Source organism: Poecilia reticulata, chromosome 4, assembly GCF_904066995.2.
Source record: "Poecilia reticulata chromosome 4, P_reticulata-male-v2, whole genome shotgun sequence".
NCBI lineage: Eukaryota > Metazoa > Chordata > Actinopteri > Cyprinodontiformes > Poeciliidae > Poecilia > Poecilia reticulata.
This window is the reverse complement of record NC_088833.1, coordinates 30,693,020-30,713,884: the sequence shown is the minus strand read 5'-3', so window position 1 is coordinate 30,713,884 and position 20,865 is coordinate 30,693,020. Positions and strand designations below refer to the sequence as shown.

At 37.1% G+C, this 20,865-nt stretch overlaps 1 protein-coding gene across 1 annotated transcript in view; it reads left to right on the top strand.

The window, feature by feature from the left end:
- Window positions 1-1,853: 1,853 nt before the first annotated feature.
- LOC103464024 (uncharacterized) overlaps window positions 1,854-20,865 on the top strand; it is a 76,244-nt gene continuing 57,232 nt past the window's right edge. Inside the window, exons 1-6 of the mRNA XM_008407819.3 lie at window positions 1,854-2,042; window positions 5,886-5,927; window positions 7,153-7,226; window positions 7,329-7,397; window positions 8,591-8,690; window positions 16,222-16,360. Coding sequence (XP_008406041.1) covers window positions 1,898-2,042; window positions 5,886-5,927; window positions 7,153-7,226; window positions 7,329-7,397; window positions 8,591-8,690; window positions 16,222-16,360 — 569 coding nt within the window. The 5' untranslated portion in view covers window positions 1,854-1,897. The remainder of the gene's footprint in view (window positions 2,043-5,885; window positions 5,928-7,152; window positions 7,227-7,328; window positions 7,398-8,590; window positions 8,691-16,221; window positions 16,361-20,865) is intronic.

The window sequence follows — 20,865 nt, the reverse complement described above, 5'->3', positions numbered from 1 at the left end:
TTAATACAACTTAGTGTATGTTTCACTAGAAATATCCTAGATAAATGATTACTCTTATTGAACCGTGAATATAATTTGAAGTGGATTTCCTTATTTGAAACACCATTAATTTTAAGAACTTATTGAAGATATGGTTAAGTTTTACAACTAGCTTATTTTAAATATATATATATATATATATATATATATATATATATATATATATATATATATATATATATATATATTGTTAAGAAAATATATTTAAAATAAGCTAGTTGTAAAACTTAACCATATCTTCAATAAGTTCTTAAAATTAATGGTGTTTCAAATAAGGAAATCCACTTCAAATTATATTCACGGTTATATATATATATATATATATATATATATATATATATATATATATATATATATATATATAAAAAAAAAAATTCCCTTCTCACCCTCCGCGGGTGGTCTGTTTCATCCTCTGAGCTCGGGTCCTCTACCAGAGGCCTGGGAGCTTGAGGGTTCTGCGCAGTATCTTGGCTGTGCCTAGAACTGCACATTTCTGGACTGAGATGTCTGATGTTGTTCCTGGGATCTGTTTAAGCCACTGCTCCAGTTTGGGGGTGACTGCCCCGAGGGCCCCGATGACCACAGGCACCACTGTGGTCTTCACCTTCCAGGTCTTTTCCAGTTCCTCCCTGAGGCCCTGGTATTTCTCCAATTTCTCATGTTCCTTTTTCCTGATGTTGTAGTCACTTGGTATTGCTACATCCACCACAACGGCTTTCCTCTGTTCTTTATCCACCACCACAATGTCCGGTTGGTTCGCCATTACCATCTTGTCTGTCTGGATCTGGAAGTCCCACAGGATCTTAGCTCGGTCATTCTCCACCACTTTTGGGGGTGTTCCCCACTTTGATCTCGGGGCTTCCAGTCCATATTCTGCACAGATGTTCCTGTACACTATGCCCGCCACTTGGTTATGTCGTTCCATGTACGCTTTCCCTGCCAGCATCTTGCACCCTGCTATTATGTGCTGGACTGTCTCAGGGGCCTCCTTGCACAACCTACACCTTGGGTCTTCTCTGGTGTGGTAGATCTGAGCCTCTATTGCTCTGGTGTTTAGGGCCTGTTCCTGGGCGGCCAGGATGAGAGCCTCTGTGCTGTCCTTGAGTCCAGCTTTCTCCAGCCATTGGTAGGTTTTCCTGACATCAGCCACTTCAGTTATTTGTCGGTGGTACATCCCATGTAGGGGCTTGTCCTCCCATGATGGTACTTCCAGCACCTTGTCTTCTGTTCCCCATTGCCTGAGACATTCGCTGAGCGCATCGTCTGTTGACGCTTTGTCCTTGATGTATTTATGGATCTTGGATGTTTCATCCTGGACAGTGGCTCTCACACTCACTAGTCCTCTGCCTCCTTCCTTTTAAGGAAGGTGTTCTTAATTAAAGAACACCTTCCTTCCTATATATATATATATAGGAAGGAAGGTGACATACAGGTCCTGTATGTCACCTTCCTTCCTATATATATATATATATATATATATATATATATATATATATATATATACCTTGCCTGTTTATACGGCAAAGTATAAACAGGTCTTTTGGCCTTCTGTCAGCAAAGTCTTTAATCGAGAATAAACTGTTTCACTCTATACTAATCTGCACTAGTGTATATTTCAATTAAATTTCCATAGCGCCAATTCATAACAAATGTAGTCTCGAAGCATTTTACATAAAACAACGACAACAACAAAAACATTTGAATTCACCCACACAGGCGACTTAAAGTCAGCTTACATTTGTGCTTTGAAACGAATCCTGCCAGGCACGTGCAGCCGGGAGGTCGCTCGCGCTCACTTGTGAGTGAGGGCGGGGATGTAGGAGGGGGCGGAGGAGAGAAGGAAGCAGGAGAAGTGAAAATGATGGCGACCGAAGCGGGGGAGATAAGAGCTCACACAAGCTCCTGTCCCAACCCCGACTACAGCCTCAGCCCTCTGTCCATCAAAATTACGCGGAAAAACCAAGACAGACACTGGAGGTTGCGGTGCATTTGTCTGCAGTGCTGTGAGTACCGACACACATTATGGGAGACAAACAGCAGTCTCTGAATGTCTGAAAAATAAATGATAAACGCGCTACCTGTCATTAATGTCCACCGTTTGCTTTGTCACATCATCATAACGGACCCAAGTCATATCCCAGTTTAGCAGAAGCAAACCCTCCAATAAACATTGGCGCTGAGTGGAGAGAAGGGGAGACGGGGCGAGGAGAGGGGAGGGAGCGGGGGGGAGTTAGCAGGTAGACTGCAGTGAGGTGTTTGCTGTGCTGGATGGAAACACCGCAGTTTTCTCAAGGAAATTACATTTAGATCAATTATCACATACACATCAGTAGTATGTCTGTTGAATTATGGTTGAACTGCTTAACAATTACTTTAATAATTTATTTGCGGCACGTTTAGCACTAACGTTTGCTAAAGTTAGTCATGTTATAACCTGAGTTAAGTCAACCAAAACAAAAGTTATATGGAGTCGATTTTTTTTTCTCCTTATAAGACTGATCAAAAATCGTTGGTCTTCACACAGTGTCGGCACGGAATAAAGGACACAGAAAATATTTTTTCCACGTATATGATTTCATTCTGGTTGTTGTTTTCTGCTAAACATTCTCTTTTTTATTAATTCTCATAAAAGGGTAGATAGTTAGGATTTTTTGAAGTGAGGTTCTGTGGAATTTCCCGTAACAGACAGATAACACAAGACATGACAGAGAATTTATAGGAAAGTGAAGAAAGCCTAACACTAAGCCAGAGGAAACCCCTGTACCATTTGATCTGATTTTAGCAGTTTAAATAAACTCAAACTAAAAATGCTCAGATTTGTGGGCTACCACCATCTTGTAATAAACATATAAACTCTTGTTTCTCAGCTGAATATCTGCATTTGAACACAGATTTAGTTTTAGACTTCTGGGCTTTTGTTTTCTGCCAGATTTTTCTAAGTCATTGGTGTTGTCTTCATTTTTTTTGTACATAGCTACAGCTCTGAATTGCTGTCAGATATGTATCAGAGTATGCATCAATCATTTTTCAATTTTATTTGATGTTTCCACTTTGCATCATGTCTATTTTTACTTTTATAAAATGAATGTTGGCCACTTACAAAAATATAGCATGCGCATTTTCAGCTCAGGTGCTTTCATAATGGTTTGAATTACCTGAATCACAGTAAATTCAAAAGGAGCTGCCTATTATTGTCACATTTAATTTTGTTCTTTGAAATAATCTTCTTTTCTTCTGAAATCCTTTAGAAGCTGTTAAAAATATGTAGTAGGTGACATTTGGGATTACTTTTTTCTTGACTTCTTTCCTTCTTTTCAACATACAGCTTTATACTTTGAAGTTGGATCAGACTGAAGCATTTCAAAATACAAGGGAGAAGTGACAACCAACTGAAGCATCAAACTAAAAGTAGCATTTAGGACGATTAGTGTCACTGTGCCCATGTTCCTCTGGAACTCTTATGATCTCTTTGTCAATCAGAGGTAGCTGAGTGGTTGTTAGGAGCCCTGGGAACACAGACAGTGAGAGAAATTCTGATGACAGGTTTGATTACTGATCATATGTGTCAGGAGAACATAACGGAAGGGATGAGTGAATTCTGAAAATTGACCAGGCTGATTTATAAAATGATAGCTTATGTCTAGTGATAATTTTAGCTCCTCGAGTCCAATAAATTAATATAAAATGCATCTGAAAGGTGGCGGCCTTGTCAGTACCATCAGCAGTTAGACAACACAGAGGATTCACACAGGACTGCACAAATGGCCTTATTACAAAATATGGTCACTGCAATATGAATGTGTGTAGAAAATTGTGTTTTTCTTGGCTAAGACTTTCCATGCTAATACTTATCAAACTGCATGCAGTCTTCCTCTTTTACTATCTCATCCAATGTTTGCAGCATCGATTCAAAATTGATTTTCAATTAAAAATGGTTATTTATAAAGAGTTCTGCTGGAATCAGTAGGATCCTGATAACCAACTCCAGGCATAGCAGAATTACAAATTGAGACATTAAAGTGTATTTTTTCACATTTATTAAATTTCAAGTATTAATCCACGCTTTGATGGAATTACTCCCTCCCTTCATTCTTAGTTATGTTTTTTTGAAACAGTCACAGAGAAAGCGCCACACTTTTCTCCGTGGACGACAGCATTGCAGTTTCCATCGAGGAGTTTTTAGCAGGAGTTTTAGGAGGTAACATGCATCATTTTTTACTGCGGCAGTTAAACATTCCGAGTTTAAGTCGCCTGCAGATACAAAAACCTGATAGTGGAAGCTGGCTAGTTGAAGCAAAATATCAGTATTGCTGTCCGATCACATTTCTGCATAAAGCACGCCCACAAATGTCTGACAGGTCAAACAACACACCACAGAGCTCTGTATTCAGATACTCAATCTCCATTTTGCAAACCTTGCAGATCATAAATATAGTGTAATTTACTTTTAGTTCAGCATTGAAGTGGCTTATTGTATATTTGCCAATACTTTTGTGATTTTATCTGTAGCTGGAGGGGTGCGGAGTAAACTGGAAATCCAATACAAGCAAAATTAAGCTATTAGCACTTCAGATTGTCCACTAAGAGTTTGAAAATAGTGCAGATAGTAGCTGTTTTAAAGTGCTTTATAAATAAATTGATATTGACATGTAGAAAATGATGAAAATTATTTTATTTGAAGAGTTATCACACTGTTTATGTGAATATTGTCAGGTCCTGAAATGTTCTGGCTTGTTTTGGGATTTGATTCTAGTTTCAATATTCTGTGTTCCTTAGTCTCTTTCTTGGATTAGATGTCTGTCTGTTTTTCTTTAGCTAAGTATTTTCTTAATGATTTATTATGTTTATGTCTTGTGTCTAGTTATTCTTTGGTGTAATCTACCATAATTAAACCATAGTCATGGTTTAATCATATTTCTTATGTCTAGTTTTTTAATGTTAGATTAATTTCCTTGTCCCCAGTGTGTTCTGTAGATTTTGATTTGACTCAAGATGTTAAAAATGTAACTGGGTTTTTGGCAGTGTTAGGAACCAAAGCTGACTGCAAATGGCTTAAATCAAAAAGTAATTGAGACCCCGTGGAGAAATGATTATGAATTCTAATTTGTATGGGTCACACACCAAATATACCTTAAAATGCATTGAGACACACAGTGGAAATTGTCCAAGGTCTAACGCAGATTCTACAGTATTTGTTATTTCCACTCTTGAAGGTACTGTCAATGAGTGTCAAGGAAAATAAATAGGCTGCTTTACAGGAGCCAGTTAGTTGTGTCAAGTATCCTTGCACCAAAGTAGTTCAGCTTCCCAAGTTGTGTTTTCTTTAGAGTATTTTAGCTATGCACAAAAAACCCCATGAACATGCAGGTTTTCTGTGAATAATGTGGAATTATGTTCCACAGAAACATATGCTGTTGAGCATGAACAGGCTGGGGTTTACTATGTAGTAAATGTGTGTGTGTGTGTGTGTGTGTGTGTGTGTGTGTGTGTGTGTGCGTGTGTGTGTGTGTGTGTGTGTGTGTGTGTGTGTGTGTGTGTGTGTGTGTGTGTGTGGGTGTGTGTGTGTGTGTGTGTGTGTGTGTGTGTGCGTGTGTGTGTGTGTGTGTGTGCGTGTGTGTGGGGGTGTGTGGGCGTGTGTGTGTGTGTGTGTGCGTGTGCGTGTGCATGTGTGTGTGTGTGTGTGTATTTATGTGCTGAACTTGTATCTCTTTAGTTTTTTTTTCTTTGTAAAGTGAGATGGAATTTGTTTTTTATGTAGTATAATCTTTAGAAAAATCAATATATGGCTGTAAGCTGCATAAAGAGATAAAAGGTAATGTTAACGTTTTCAGCACTTTTCTTTCCAGACTTCCTGACCATCGCAACAATACTAGGAACTGGAATCTTAGGTAAGTTTTGAAACTATTTTATGAATTTATAAACATTCTAATCTTCCTCTCATCACACTGACTCTCATCACATAAGCCCTTCTTGTTAGCTTTCCTCACTGATTACAACTGAAATGTTGTTTAATGTTTAGGCTAGCATTCCAAGGAGTTTTATTTTATAATGAGCACTCAAAGCTTTAGATAAAGAAAAACAGGAATAAAAACATGTTATGCCTAAGAACTCCTTAAGTTCCAGGTAGCCATCAATCAATGCAATAATATACTTGTCTGTTAGGAACTTTTCATGTCTGTGAGAGACACCATCAGTTTTTTGAAGTCAGGTAAATCTTTGTATTTGAATTATTTAAAATTATCTATGTTGCTTTTTGTATTTGTGTTTTGAAATGCCCACTATTAGAACGCTGCACTGCCTTAGATAATAAATATGCTGCTGTAATTTCTGCATCAGGATTTTTGGCAGGAATGTGATGCCATTCTTATACTAACAAACTTCACTCGCTAAAATAGTTTTCCTAATTAGCAGATGTTTAAAGAGGAACAGATTTTAAAGCCATGCTTTAAAGTCATCCATGATTTTTTTTCCCCCTGTATGTAGTGTCTGGTAATTGTAGTAACTTTAACTAATTTCAAGTCACAAAATTCAGGCACACCTCAAATCCTTACTAAAATCATCCTGAGAAACAATGTAGACAACACTAAACTTCAAACCCGGCATCTTAGGTTTACAAATATTAATGTCCTGATTTTGTAGTAGCTTTGGAAAAGATAACAGTATGAAGGTAAAGGTTCAGTGGCAACTGTTTGCTCTTTCTCCTACATGTCTTTTCTGAAATATAACTTCACTTGGAATATAATTTAAACTCTGTCCATTTCCAGGGAGAGGAAAATTTAAATGTGTTTTATGAAGTGTTGCCAACACCAAAGAGATTTTTGTAGAGGTGGAAATTACATGGGACATTACATTTAACTGCTTTGTTTTGAGCAGAATTTCCGTGTAGTTCCACAGAGGTCCGACCCTTCCTAGTTAATACTTGCTCAGCCACTTAAATCTTATATGGAAATTAGCACTGTCAATTATATTTTATAGAAATCTGGAGCCAGCGCAGAGAGATGTTTCTGAGACACACTGACAAAAAGCTCAACAGACAGCGTCTAGCACATGTTTTCACTTTTACCTGAGTGGGAATCAAATTCAGAGGCAGCTCAACATTATTTTCATTTTCAGGTCTTCCAGTCACTATAGCACATGCTGGACTGGTGCCCTTCCTGGTCTCCTTTCTGGTTGGCTTCTTTGTTCAGGTAAGAAAGGTGTATTAAAATGTAAATGCAAACATCTTTCTTTCTGTTTATCTATTATGTGTTATTGATGTATTATGAATTGACGTATCTTTTGCTTTGTAGGCCTTGCTCATTTATCTGTTTGTGGAACTTCTCCAAAAATGTCAAGTGGTTCAGCTGGACTCTCTAAAGGTCAGGAGAACAAACCAGGCTCTGTTCCTTCTTCTACTTACAGTTTGTGTGTGACCTTCTTAGTGATGCATGTCGACTGCAGGAACCTTTTCCAGGAACCAGTGTGGTTTTCAGGAGCCAATTTTACTACTCCGTATCAAGGATGTGTGGTTATCCACACATCCTTGAAAAAGTCTTAAGATCATGTAGCTAAACTTAAAGTCATAACATGTCTTAAGTTAAATTTAAAAAAATTTAATTAGGCCTTAAATATGTTAATCACAGGTCTTAAATTCGGTTTGTGGCAGGAATATTTAATCATTAAACAGTTCTATTTAATGAATACATAGGACTATTTAATCATTTAGTTCTTGCCTTTTTAGTTGTCTACCAAAAGTGTTAAGTCATGCGCAGACATCTTCGAGACAGTTGAGGCTACTGGTAACAAGCTGCTAACATGCTATTGCTATTGCTAACTGTCTTTTTGAGTCTACCATGGGTAAGTGCAAATGTATTGCCAGTTGTTTGTACGCCGTTTGTTTTCACCATCGGCTCACTTCTTTTGCCAACCTATCTGATGCTCCATGCATTCTGTGCAATAAAAGCTTGGCACTGTGGGGCTTAAGACTAGAGAACCATATGCAGTGTGAAAAACACACAGCTGCTGCCTGCAGCCACAAACAGACCCCAGAATTGTGACAGTTTTGATCCGCTGGAGTGGCTAAAGCTCCCAAGAAAACTATTATGATGACATTCATAATAGTCTTAAAAAGGTCTTAAAGTCTTACATTTGGGTTGGTGAAACCTGCAGAAACACTGTCTCCACTTCATTTACCTGAGAAAAAGCAGATTACCATTTTTTTTCATTTCGTCAACAATTCTGGGTGGAGGTTTGTAGTGGAAGAGTGATAATCATTTTAAATTGGTTTAAAGTTTTGGATTATCATTCAGTAACATCTGTTTAAATGCAGAGCAATTTTCTTCTGTTAACTTAAAGGGAGAGCTTATATCCGTGACAAAAAAAGCAGAAAATCCTTCAGTCAAAGTAAGATTTTAGTTTAAACAATTTATGGTTTGAGTCATAAATACAATTAAGCACAGCCCCCACCTGGATCAGTAACAGTCTATTGCGGTCTGTGACTGGTTTTCAGTTTATGACTCTACAGGAAAATGTTAGATCATTTTTCTGATGTCTATTTTTATGCTGTACTCAGACAGGTGTTGCAGAGTGTATCGTGATGGATCAAGTGAGCCCAGAAAATCCAATCGCACAAGACGAAGAAGAGGAAGAAGAAGCTGAAAATGCAGAAGCTGGTGAGACATTTTTGTGTTTGCAGAGAATTGGACTAACATTTTTAACTGAGAATTCGGGAAGATTTGGGTAAAGACAGCATTTTAAGTATTTGTCTTCTGACCACAGACCTCTAAGATGATTAGATGGAGCTTATTACTTCATTCAGTAGGTTGGAATAAAATGGTCAGGGTTGGTTGATGTGGAAGAACGAAGTGTGATTTCTCTGAGATGCTGATTTTCCTTTTTTGTTTGAATTTGTAGTGTTGACGATCATACCTCTGTCTTGGAATCATTTTAAACCTTTTCTGTACAGTTGACTCTTGCTTTGTTGCTAAGGTGATATTGTCCTGCAATGCTTAATCAGTGGAGGGCATATCGCCTGGCAAAGAAGAGATTACTGCATAGCCTTACAGCAACCCTCATAGGCCAAATGAGGGGGGCCAAAACTGTCAAATTTAAAGTGAAGTTGAGAGCCACAAAATGTTTTCCTTTAAGAATGCAAGAACATTTTAAAATGTTAAATTTAACCACCTCAACAGAAAATATGCACAATATTTGAAAATCTGATTGTCTAATGGGACCTGATAATCATTACACATCTGAAACAACTTGGAGGTTTGCTTTGTTAAAAACAAATGAAAGAAACCTGCAAACAATGTCCTAAATGTTAAATTAACGTCATGTAGATTTTTTTGGTGTGTTTCAGGAATAAGAACAGCCACGTTTACTTAGTGAGTGCTACAAAGTATTCTGAGTTAACATCATTTTTAAATTTGTATTCCTCTTTTACATTGTTATTAAGAGAAGAGAACTGTAGCTTCTATTTTTAGAATACTTTATATTGTCCTTATCGTTTTTCAAAGACAGCATCAGTAAAAATGTCAGAGATGATTTTTTTGTTTTTTGGGTCAGTACCAACCTCTTGAGCTGACAAAACATTTGTGGCATCATTGTGTTGCGGTCGATGGGTCACTGTTGACACCCATGGTGTATGAGCAGCATGGGATTCCCCCACCCTCCAAGAAACCCAAAACATTCCATCTCTCCATCTTTCTAACTGCAGAAAGGGTTTTATTCATTGTACTATTCTGGATCACAAGCTGCATGGATGATTAGAGCAAATCAGAGGTAGAGCGCTGACCCTCCTCTGCTTTTCTCTGGCTCCGGCCTTGACGTTCTTCCTTGAAGTGTGGGCTGAGAGATAAAACTGTAAAATGTTTTGCATATGTTTTGCCAAAAGCAAAAACATATGCAGTTTTCATGCTGACTAATGCATACATAAGTCATGGATTTCTGACAGTACACAACACAACACGCGTCTTATTCCTAAAACATTAAAAATCACAGATGTCAAACCAGGTACAGCAATCCTAAATCTAAGCAATATATTGTATGCGATGACTTAACCTGAATTGTTCAAGGTTTAAAATAAATAAGGAAACAATGCAAATGCTGATGCTGATGAAACTCATTGCAAGATAGGGTGTATTTCTGCATCAATGTTTTTTTGTTTTTTTTCCCCCAGCAGGCAGAATAGTTCCTTAATGCCTTTCTTTTATTTGGACTTCAGCAAATCAAACTACCAGGTACAACATCACAGACAACATCCCCTTAAAAAACAGCAGTGTCTTGCATCTAGAACTCCTTTTCCATCATGCTAAACTGACTCTCATCAGCTTAACACAACATTCGGATTGGTAGACTATGATTCTAAGACTTACAGAATGTTCCATTCAGCTAATAAAATAAAAACAGAAATAACTAGTAAATAGCTTTGTCGGAGAACTTATTTCTTTTTCTGTTGACAAGATACAACATTGTCCATTGTGTATAAAGTCTATATGTGTAGGTGCAGTTTCTGAAAGGAGTCCAGATGGTGATGCCAGCTGAGGTTACTATATATGTCCTATTCTTGTCTTCCAGATGTCTACAGTGTTATAAATTTATCATAATTGCTCCTACCACTGCATTGAATATTATACACTCTGTCAGTACTATTTTGACCAAAGTTATTACAGAACAGACAGAACACACATCGATGATCAGCTAAAATCTCTGGGGGCAGAGTTCCTGTCTGTCCTTGCTTAGAAGCATACAGTTAGGGTCAGAATTATTTTCCGCTCTGCACCTGCCTCTGATGAAATAACACATAACTCTTAATATTTCCAAAGAAATGGCCATGATAAAAAACGGTTAATACTTTTCTTTCCAAAAGAGTACATACACAAACTCCACAAAGTATGATCAGTACATCTTACTGATGTTCTTAATTCTAAGAAGACAACTGAAAAATGACCAGGCCAAAATTATTAGTGTCCTTGACATTTACTGATCAATAGTATGTCCTGCTGGTTTTACAACTGACAACAGCCTCTCTCTGCAGTTCTTCCCTAAGCTGGCACATGTCTCTTGAAATATAAGGACTCACTCTTCAATGGCAAATCATTTCAGCTCATCTAGGTTATGTAATCTTTGAGCATCGGCATTGACCTTAAGCACGTGACACTAATTCTCTATGACGGTGTTTTTCAACCTTTTTTGAGCCAAGGTACATTGTTTTAATTGAAAAAATTAAGAGGCACACCACCAATCAAAAATGGAAACAAAGATACTCTGTAGCCAGCTATATTACATATATAATCATTCTTATCAAAGTCTCTTGAATAGGAATTAAATAAACACAAAAATGTATTTTCATCACATTTTACATGTCTTATTTCAAATTGCACTTAACATATCACTTCAAAAATAAAATACACCTGAACAGCCACAACACTGTGGTGTTAAATTTAAAGAAGTTGTAGAAAACTTCAAAGTGTTTTACAAACTAATCCATAAGCATCTTATAGCCATAATACAGAAAATCATTCTTATTCTGAAAGAAGCAATAATATTTGGGAAACATTTCACTTCATATTCACTGTTACAATATGAAGAGTTGCATGTACAAAATGTCAATATCTATATTTTACCCACCTAATGTGAAACCTGTGCATGTTTGGATGAAAACAGAGCTGATTTCCTGGCAGAAATTGAAGAAAGACAAAGCTCTTCCTCAACAGCTCTCAGTTTCTCTCTGTTTTTAGTTTTTATAGTAGCCAGACTAGAGAAGCTCACTTCACACAGATATGTTGTGGGAAATGGACTCATGCTCTTTCCAACTACTGCTGAGCTTCACTGTCTTTTCCATCACTGTTGTCACAGTCTTGCTAGATACAATGCTCTCACCGCTACACAGCAAAAACTGAAGAGTTAAAATTTCAGGTTTAAAGACTTCAGAGTTGACTTTAACTCATTAAGAGTTGTTTTAACCCTTGAGGAGTTAAATGGCATCCAGTGTTAGTTATTTTCAATAGTTGATTGCATCAGGGTCGATTTTACTCGTTAAGTGTTGTTTTAACATTTGCTGAGTTAAATGGTTTCCAGTGTTCGAGTTATTTTCCATAATTGATTCCATCGGTGTTGAATCAACTCTGATAGGAGGAAAATAAGCTCCTCCCTCCTTCATCGTCTTCCTTGGAGTGAAATTTGAAAACCGCTCCCTCTTTTTTCCTTTTCCTGTTGTTCTAAACGGTAAGTACAACTTCTTAAATCTTTGGTTAAGCACTTTTAAGTTGATAGTGATGTAACTTTTTCCACTAATTTAATACTTTGTCTATTTTGCAACAGCTATACTCGATGTATTAGCTAGAAGCCCTTTTGTGGGTTGCTACTTAGCAGCTGTAGCACTTACAACAGTAACCGTTGTAACTGCAACTTTTACACACACACACACACACACACACACACAAATATCAGGCCGTGTACTTATACAAAGTTCTATTTTTGTATAATTTAAAATCATAATTTTGGCCATGGTAATGTAAATGCTACCAGCCTGTACATTCACATGGCTAATCGGTAGCAACGCTGACGTGTTACGTCCTCCAACGTGCATAGAGTATTACACCGAGGGGAACACTTGACTTAAGTTATATTTTGCTTTGTCTAAACCTGTGAATGCTGATAATCCAGTGTCTGCTAAAAATGTAACATGATTTCAGTGTGCCCCTAAACTAAACATGTTGTGCCATTTTTGGGTAATCTAAATTCTCCATGTATTTCTTTTTGTTTCATTATTCTTCATTTCATAGCTAGTTGAAGTGCCCTACAAAAGATGTCTGGTGGTGAAGAAGTTCTGCAAGAGTCTGGAACAACAGAAACCCTCAGTGATGCTATAAGACAAGTGGTGAACATATTGATGGCTCACAGGATTAATAAATATAGGTAAGTGTGTTTTTGCACTTCTAAATCTATGTTAAAAAGTCCCAATTTTTTCACTAAAATGAAATCTCCTGTTAGGTGTCTTCCTGCTAAACCAAAACCACCTGAAGTCTCCAGGAATCAGTGCATGGGATGCAGTCGAGAGACTTGCTGTCTTTTATAAGGTAATTGAAATAAACGTATGTGTAATAATTTGTTACTTTGCTTTTATAGACATTACATTCAACAGGAAATTAAATGGCAGCTTTGAGTATGTCTGGGAAAACATAAATTTCTTTTATTGGTTTGTATGAATCCTTAAAGTTTTACATTGGTTGTAGCTGTATGTCTGGTTTCTTATGTTTGGTGTATGTATTCTTTCATTTTAGTCATGCTGCAGTTTAGAGGAACATCTCCGGGACCTCCTTTCTGTTTGATGTCAGAAGAGCAAGATTGACATCCTCTACATCATCGTGGATAAGTGACTCATCCCATGCCAAGCAAACTGCTCTCTTGCAGCATTTGATGAGTTATTTAAGACATTTTGTGTTATGAATTAATTTGTATACATTTTTGCATTGTATAACATTGATGTTGGCAAAATGAAGGAATCACCTGCTTATCTTGAGACATAACTCAAGATAAGCAAGATATTGCTTATCTTGAGAGCAAGATAAGCAATATATTTTTAGCTGACAATCACTTTTTCCTTTGTTACCTAAACAGCTATTTACAGAGACCTTTGTTCATTTTCATGCTTTCAGGGTTTTTTTATAGTGAAAGATATTTTCTGAAAATCCCAGATCTAAAATTTTATAAGCCTTTTGATATTCAAAACTCATATGGAATGATAATGAATGTTTGTTCACTGTGCAACAGTTTAAAATGTTGGAAACACAGCTGCATAAATAAAACAATTGTTTAAAATTGATTTATTTGTTTTAGGTTTACTTTATTATAATTAATTTTAACCAGAATCATAAAGTAACACATTTTGGAGTAAATACCTAACACTTGGAAGTGTTAAATTAACACTAACAAAATAGTTATTTTTAGTTATTTCATCAGTGTTAACCATTGCATCCCAAACAGAGTTAATTTAACTCTGTTTTGTGGGTTAAAAAAATTAACTCTGATCCAGTGTTAAAAATGTTACTATTTTGAAAGTGTTAGTTTAACTCTGAAGAGTGTGGACTATATAAACACTGAAAAAGTGTTAATATCAACTCTGTGGGAGTTAAATCAACACTGGGGTTTTGTTGTGTACCTGTAGCATTCATGCATCACTAATTCTCGTTTTAATGCAAAATACTCTGTACCTACTGCCATCTAGTGATAAGAAAATTGCATGATTACGCCGCTACTACTACAGCAGACACTCAAAGATGGCATTATTTGCAGATACTTCATTTTCAAAAAATCTTTTAAAACCAATTACCGTATTTTTCGGGCTATAGAGCGCACCATACTAGCACCTTCAATTTAAAAAAAATAAACAAAAACTGGAAGCTGCTCTCGGTTTCCCATTAGGACCCAGCAGAGTGCTGCGTCCTAATAAATCTGCTGGACGCAGCACTCCGTCTCCAAAGCCGAACCATGGTTTCGTTCACACCGAGCTCATGTGCAGCGGTTCTATTTCCTTCCTGTAGTGCCAGCTCGACAGCCCTCAACTTAAAATCTGCATGATATGAGTTTGAAAACATTTCTCAGTCGTGCCTGCTGCTAGCATGTGGTTGTTATAAATGAAAATTTGTGCATTCTTCTTTGATTTACAATTTTGACTTCTAATGATTCACTTCCTGCTAGACAGCCCCCTGGTGGTTGAAGAAAAATCCACAGAAAAGCCACACCGGGCTACAATTCGCATGGTTCAAAGCTTAGGAAAAAAGTACCTTATAGTCCGGAAAATACGGTACCATAGGTGAAATTGAATGATTTTCTCGGCACACTAGTGTGCCGCGGAACAGTGGTTGAAAAACACCGCTCTATGGCATTCAGATCTGGGCTCTTTGAGGACTCACATTGTTGTGTCCCTTAAAAGTTTTGTGAACCAACTTGGAAGCCATTGGGTCATTACCTTCTCAAAGGACCCAGGAGCTGCCTAAAACAAACCCCTGCTCTGGCTCAGTTTTTTTTCCGTTGTCATGTCCTTGGGGAAGACGTTTCACCTGCCTTTCCTGCTAGTGGAGGACCAGGTGATGCTGGTGCATGGCAGTCTTGCTTTGTTAGACTGACTAAATTACAGTAGCTTACCAGCATGTGACTAGGTGAATGACTGAATGTAATGTGAAACACTGCAGGGTTCTCTCGACTAGATAAAATGCTATACAAGTACAAACTATTTGCCCTGTGCCCAAAGAATTTGAATTTTGTCTCATCAGACCAAACACATCACCATTTTTTAAATGTTCATGGGCAAACTTCACCAGCTATTGATGTGCCGTTTTAGCAATGGAGGTTTTCTTGGACGGTAACCTCAAGTCATCCACGATGAAGAGTTCTCACATCCGTCTTCCTTGACACATCAACTCCAGAAGAGGCCAGTCAAGCAGACATGGCAGACACCCAGGGATCCTTGCTAACCTCTCTGATTATTTTTTCTTTAGAACATTTTTGAAATTTTGTGCTCATGGTCAGGCCCAAGATTTGTCTCCCAGTGCTTTCCAATGATGCAACGTACTACTGTTCAGACAACATATAAGGTTCAGAAATGGCAATTTAGCCTTCACTCTCATGACAAACGTCTCCTCTCCTTTTTTCAGAGGATCAAATGTAATTTTTTTTTTTTACTAAACGCAGAACGGCAGAGTGGTCTAGGTGTTTTAAGTACCACTGAACTTGCCAGTCTCTCTCTCTCTCTTTTTTTTTGAAGGTCCAGTGGTAACTGATCTCTCAATTGACCAGTGAAAGTTAATTAAATGTTCAAATTTGTCTTGGCAGTAAAAAGAAAATGCTCAGAGGAGCTAATCATTTTAGCCTTGTCATTGTTTTTGTTTTCTTGAGCACATCAATATAATACTGATCAAACTTTGTGGATATTTTGTTTTGGAAGCAATACATGTGTGAACAGCTTTTATTATGGTAATTTCCATGAAAATGTTAAGAGTTTTGTGTGATTTTATTAGGGGAGTAATAACTCTGACCTTAACTTACCACAAGAACTCAAATCAAACGAAGTCTCTGACGTGTTGATCGGAAGAATGTGTGACACATTTAGCTCCATAATGATCGGACATATTTAAAAGAACCACATTGATATGTATTGTAGCAGTTTGTCTCTGTCCTCATGAACCCATTTGTATCTCACAGATACTGGTTTACTACAGTCCAGCTCACCATCTCTGTGTGACCAAGCTGAGAACCTGCAACCCAACCTTCATCTGCTTGGCTGCCTCTTCCTCTCCCGGCCCATGAGTCATGCTTTCAACTGCATTCTCCTCTTCCAATTGTAAGTTACCATGGCAATGATCTTTCCATGTCATGAAGTTGAATTGTTTACATAATAAAAGTGGAATAACGCTGTGTGGGAAGGAAGCGAGTGGTTGAGTTTATTGATCTGTATTCTGTTTTCCATGGAATGCAAAGTGCTTGACAACAATAATCAAGCATATTGATCTTTTTTTACATTTTGACAGAAATAACTAATTCCACATTTTATTGTAATTTATGGAATGGGGCAACAAAGCAGTGCATAGTTGAATGAATATGCGTGAAAAAGTTTAAGGAGTTTTAAACCATTTGTAATGTCCTTTCTATTTTATTTTACCTTGATGTAATTTCTTTCCTATTTACTAAAATATGCATATGCATTTCATTTGATTTCCAGAACTGAAATGACAATTAGGTAGCCACACGTATACTTATTCATAACTTTTCTAATCCCAAATCAAAAACTAAACTTCCAGACTAAATTCATGTGTGAAGTCCAGGAATTGCAGGAGGTGGATGTCAAATGAAGGAAGTTGTACCTAAAGGGAGTAAGTCTGGAAGCACCCAAAGCTTCCCGACTTGGATGCTTCCAGAGGTGAGAATATAAATGTATAATTCCAGTGTAATTGATCACAGATGCAGAATAAACCACCCAAATCTAACCTGCACAACTTTGAGTGAAAGCCAAGATGAATTAAAGCTGCAATTGCTCACAAAGCTGCTCCCACTATCAACTGAATTGAGGGATTGTTGACTTCCATATGTATGTTTTGATGTTTTTGTTGTTTGTTTTGTTTCTACATAAAATTACACATTCCAAAAACATATCATAAGGATTTGAGACAATGAAATGTACATTTATTTTTAACAAGAGGTCGTAAAAACTGCGTTATGCGCGAAGTGTGAGTGCTTGCACTATAACAGTGTTTTCTCGCAAATTTTCCACTTTTTTACTGCTTGAAGATGTTAAGACATATAAATATAAAACATGCACTTACAAATAGTGGCCTGAGGGGGAAAACACACACATCCTGGAGAGATCTTTAGAAGAGTCATGGCTCCCTTCAGCTCTGATGATCTGGTGGTTGATAAAAAGTAGTGGAAATGTTTTATAATTTATTAACAGTGAAAGAAATTCCCTTTGAAATAAAGACATGATGACAGCAGGTTAGATGTTTTTTTTTACATTTGCAGATGTCCCAGACTGTTAGTTTTTCTTTCTTTTATCCATTGCCAGGCTATTTTAATACATACACTGCAGCCTTTTCCTTTCTCCTTGAACTTCTTTGTTTTGTGTTCCTTTGCTTCCTCATGATTTGAAACTTTTCCCTTTGTTCCCTGAAAATCACTTTTCACAACCTCTTTTCGTCAACATTAACCTAAGAACAACATCACAGGCTTATCTGTACACCCTGGTCTGCCTTGCAAATTAAATTACCTTATCATACAGTAGCCTTTCCAACGGGCTATTTTTGCTTTTGAACACTTTGCGATCTACTAAAATGTTCACTGCATTATTGTTGGAATGAAACTTGCCAAGTCATTTAATCTCCACTGTTGCAGACTGTTAACAGAGCTAGGACGGACTTGTGTAAAAACTGTCCTTGAGGTTAGGGCTTTACTGCCTGGCCTTCTGCTGCACAGAGCTGAAATAGTGAGTTACAAGCCAAACTGAGCCAAACACTGATAAAATATGATTTATTACAGCAACTCCTGAGGCTCTGTAATTTTTTAAAGTGATCCCCCTGTTTTCAGATCTGTTGTTTGACCTTGAGTTCAGTGCGGCTTCCAGAAGAGACAACCTTACTTTAAAATACTAAATTAGTATGCGACTATAGCCATTTACTTATTGAATCCAGATTGTAACTTTGTTTTTAAAGAAAAAGCTATAGATCTTGTATTATTCAAAGTTAATGCTTGCAGCATTGACCAGTTTGTTTGCAGGAGAGTGTAAGTCCATAGAGGAGAGGCGCAAGGCTTTTAACAACACGGGTGGAAGGTCCTGTTATCAGGGTGTGAGCGGCTTTGAAACACCTGGCCAATCAATACTTCCTTCATTGTGTTCAAGGGGTCTTAGTGGTCGATCAATGCAGAGGCTCAAGCACACTAACACACCAACGCCACGCAGAACATGACCTGCATCCTTTACCCTTGCCATGCCTTGGTCTGTTGGCACGGCTCTACACAATGACAGGGACTCATAAACTGCATGTGTTCATAATACCATAGCATTTTGTTTCTGAACAAAGAATGAAAATTTACATAATTAGTAAAGGGTGTCTGTTTTCATGTAACATCTTTGGAGTAGTGATGAACAATGTGGACCTAAAGCTTTAGTGTATTGATTTGTGATATTTCATAGTTGTGAAAGCAAAATTTCAATACATCAAGAGGCGACTAGATTAAAACTCAAAACTAGATTAACTTAATATTTGTATATGACTTAATGTTAAAGCACATGTTATTGTGAATATCGCATGCAAAGAGAAAATCACTTGGACAAGATTCAATTTTGACATAAAATAAAATATTTTAAAACACAAACTGGAGGATCATCACATATTCTGTCCTGGAGGCAGAAGTAAAACACCATAAACCGTAAGTTCATCAATATAGCAATGCTAAAGATTTCAACTCTAAAAGGCAAGACTATTTACAAAGTTTATTCCTTCTATTATCACAAATAATATGCTTTGATAGAGAGTAGTTGAGAATTGGGGAACTATAGAGTGGTCTTTAAATATCGCCCACCATGAAGATGCTTCACTGAAATACCAATCCACATGCACTGCAGGCAGACCAGAACAAAGTAACAGGATCACAATCCTGATCGTTTTCTAATGAGCAGTAACTAGCATAATGCTAGCTCCAAACAAGAGCAGTGAGGAACAGTCATTCATGTCTAGCAGAGAAACTGTGGATCTTTGAGAAGGGTCTAGTTTTTGTTGCACATGAACTGCAAGATCTGTGCCTGATTCACATTACAATTATATTTTCATTACAATAAAAGCTTGGATAAAACAATTTAAATTTCATAAATTTTTGGGGCTTTACATTGATCAATGCAGGCAATCAATATTCTATTGCCTGGCCATCGTTCCTGTCAGTGACATAGGGAAGTATTATGCCATAAAAAATAAGGTTGTAGGATATATGTAATGTTCATCAGCTTAGGGAGGCTGCAGCTCTCAGATGGCCTGTGCAGCTCTGCTGCAGAACTGATGCAACTGCAGCTAAAATACAGAATGATGCAATAATAACACTCATCAATCTAATTTTATTGTTTACAGGTGCTTTACTCACCTGGTTTCTAGATGCTTGAAAGTGACACATGACTTACTTTCGATTCATTTGACAAATAATTATTTGACAACTTCTGTTTTAAGCACTTATGGAGCATTAACATTTTATTCCCAAGCCTTCATCTCTAGGTCAGTTGTTTCTCAAAACAACAAAATGAGACTGTAATAAAAAAATAAATAAAAACCTTCCCACTGTCCTTGATCCCAAAACACATGCCATGTACATTGATGGGTATGATTCATTTGTCCATCTATAGTCCCCTTCATTTTCTCATTTTTAAAACCACCTAACATTTTTTTTGTTTTATTACGCCTGCATACACGACGGGATAAATAGTGTAACAGCAGGTTAAATATAAAACTTTCCCATTATTATAAAGGCTATTTCATATTTGATTTTAAACCGGGGGGTCTATAAATTCAATCCTCAAGGCCTAGTTAACTTGAGGCTGCTTTATAAAGCCAACTGATTAAAATGTAACCATATACTATGAAGGGTCAAGTCTCTAGTTGACTGAAATATGTGATTAAATGTGTAGTGCTCTAGTTACTGCCCAAACAGGGACTTCACTCTGTTTTATAGACTGAACAAGTAGAGGTCAAATATGAAGTTACTCTGAGACACAGTGAATAAGGCACAATGTCAACCTGTGGGTGGAGATAAAGATTGGGAGGCCAGATAATTCCCCTCGGATCCAGCTGTGACATCCGATTAGGTTGCAAATTGGAACGGCTCACTGAAGGACATTTTAAGGCTCTTGTGGGTCGGAAGAAATGTCAGACAGTGTTATTCTTGGTTTTTTGGGACTTCAACTGTTATTCTCAAGTGAAATCTTCTTACATAAAAGATTGTATGTATTTACATCTAAAAAAAGCATATTTATGTGGATTGGTATTCTCACATGATCAAAATTGTTTGATTAAACTTCCAATAAAGTTGTTGTTTTTACAACTTGAAGGCACATTGTTTTTGTACCCATCAACAGGTTTCTGATACAAGTCTGTCTGAATATTTATTGATTCTTTTTTATTTCAGTGATTCTTGAGAATAGGGACAAAACAAGTCCTATGGATAAAGCACAAAATTTGAATAAAATATACACAAAATATAATTTTTTCAAATATCTGATTAAACTAACCTGTTTACCTGTGAGCACAACATTGTACACTGCTCAAAAAAATAAAGGGAACACTTAAACAACACAATATAACTCCAAGTAAA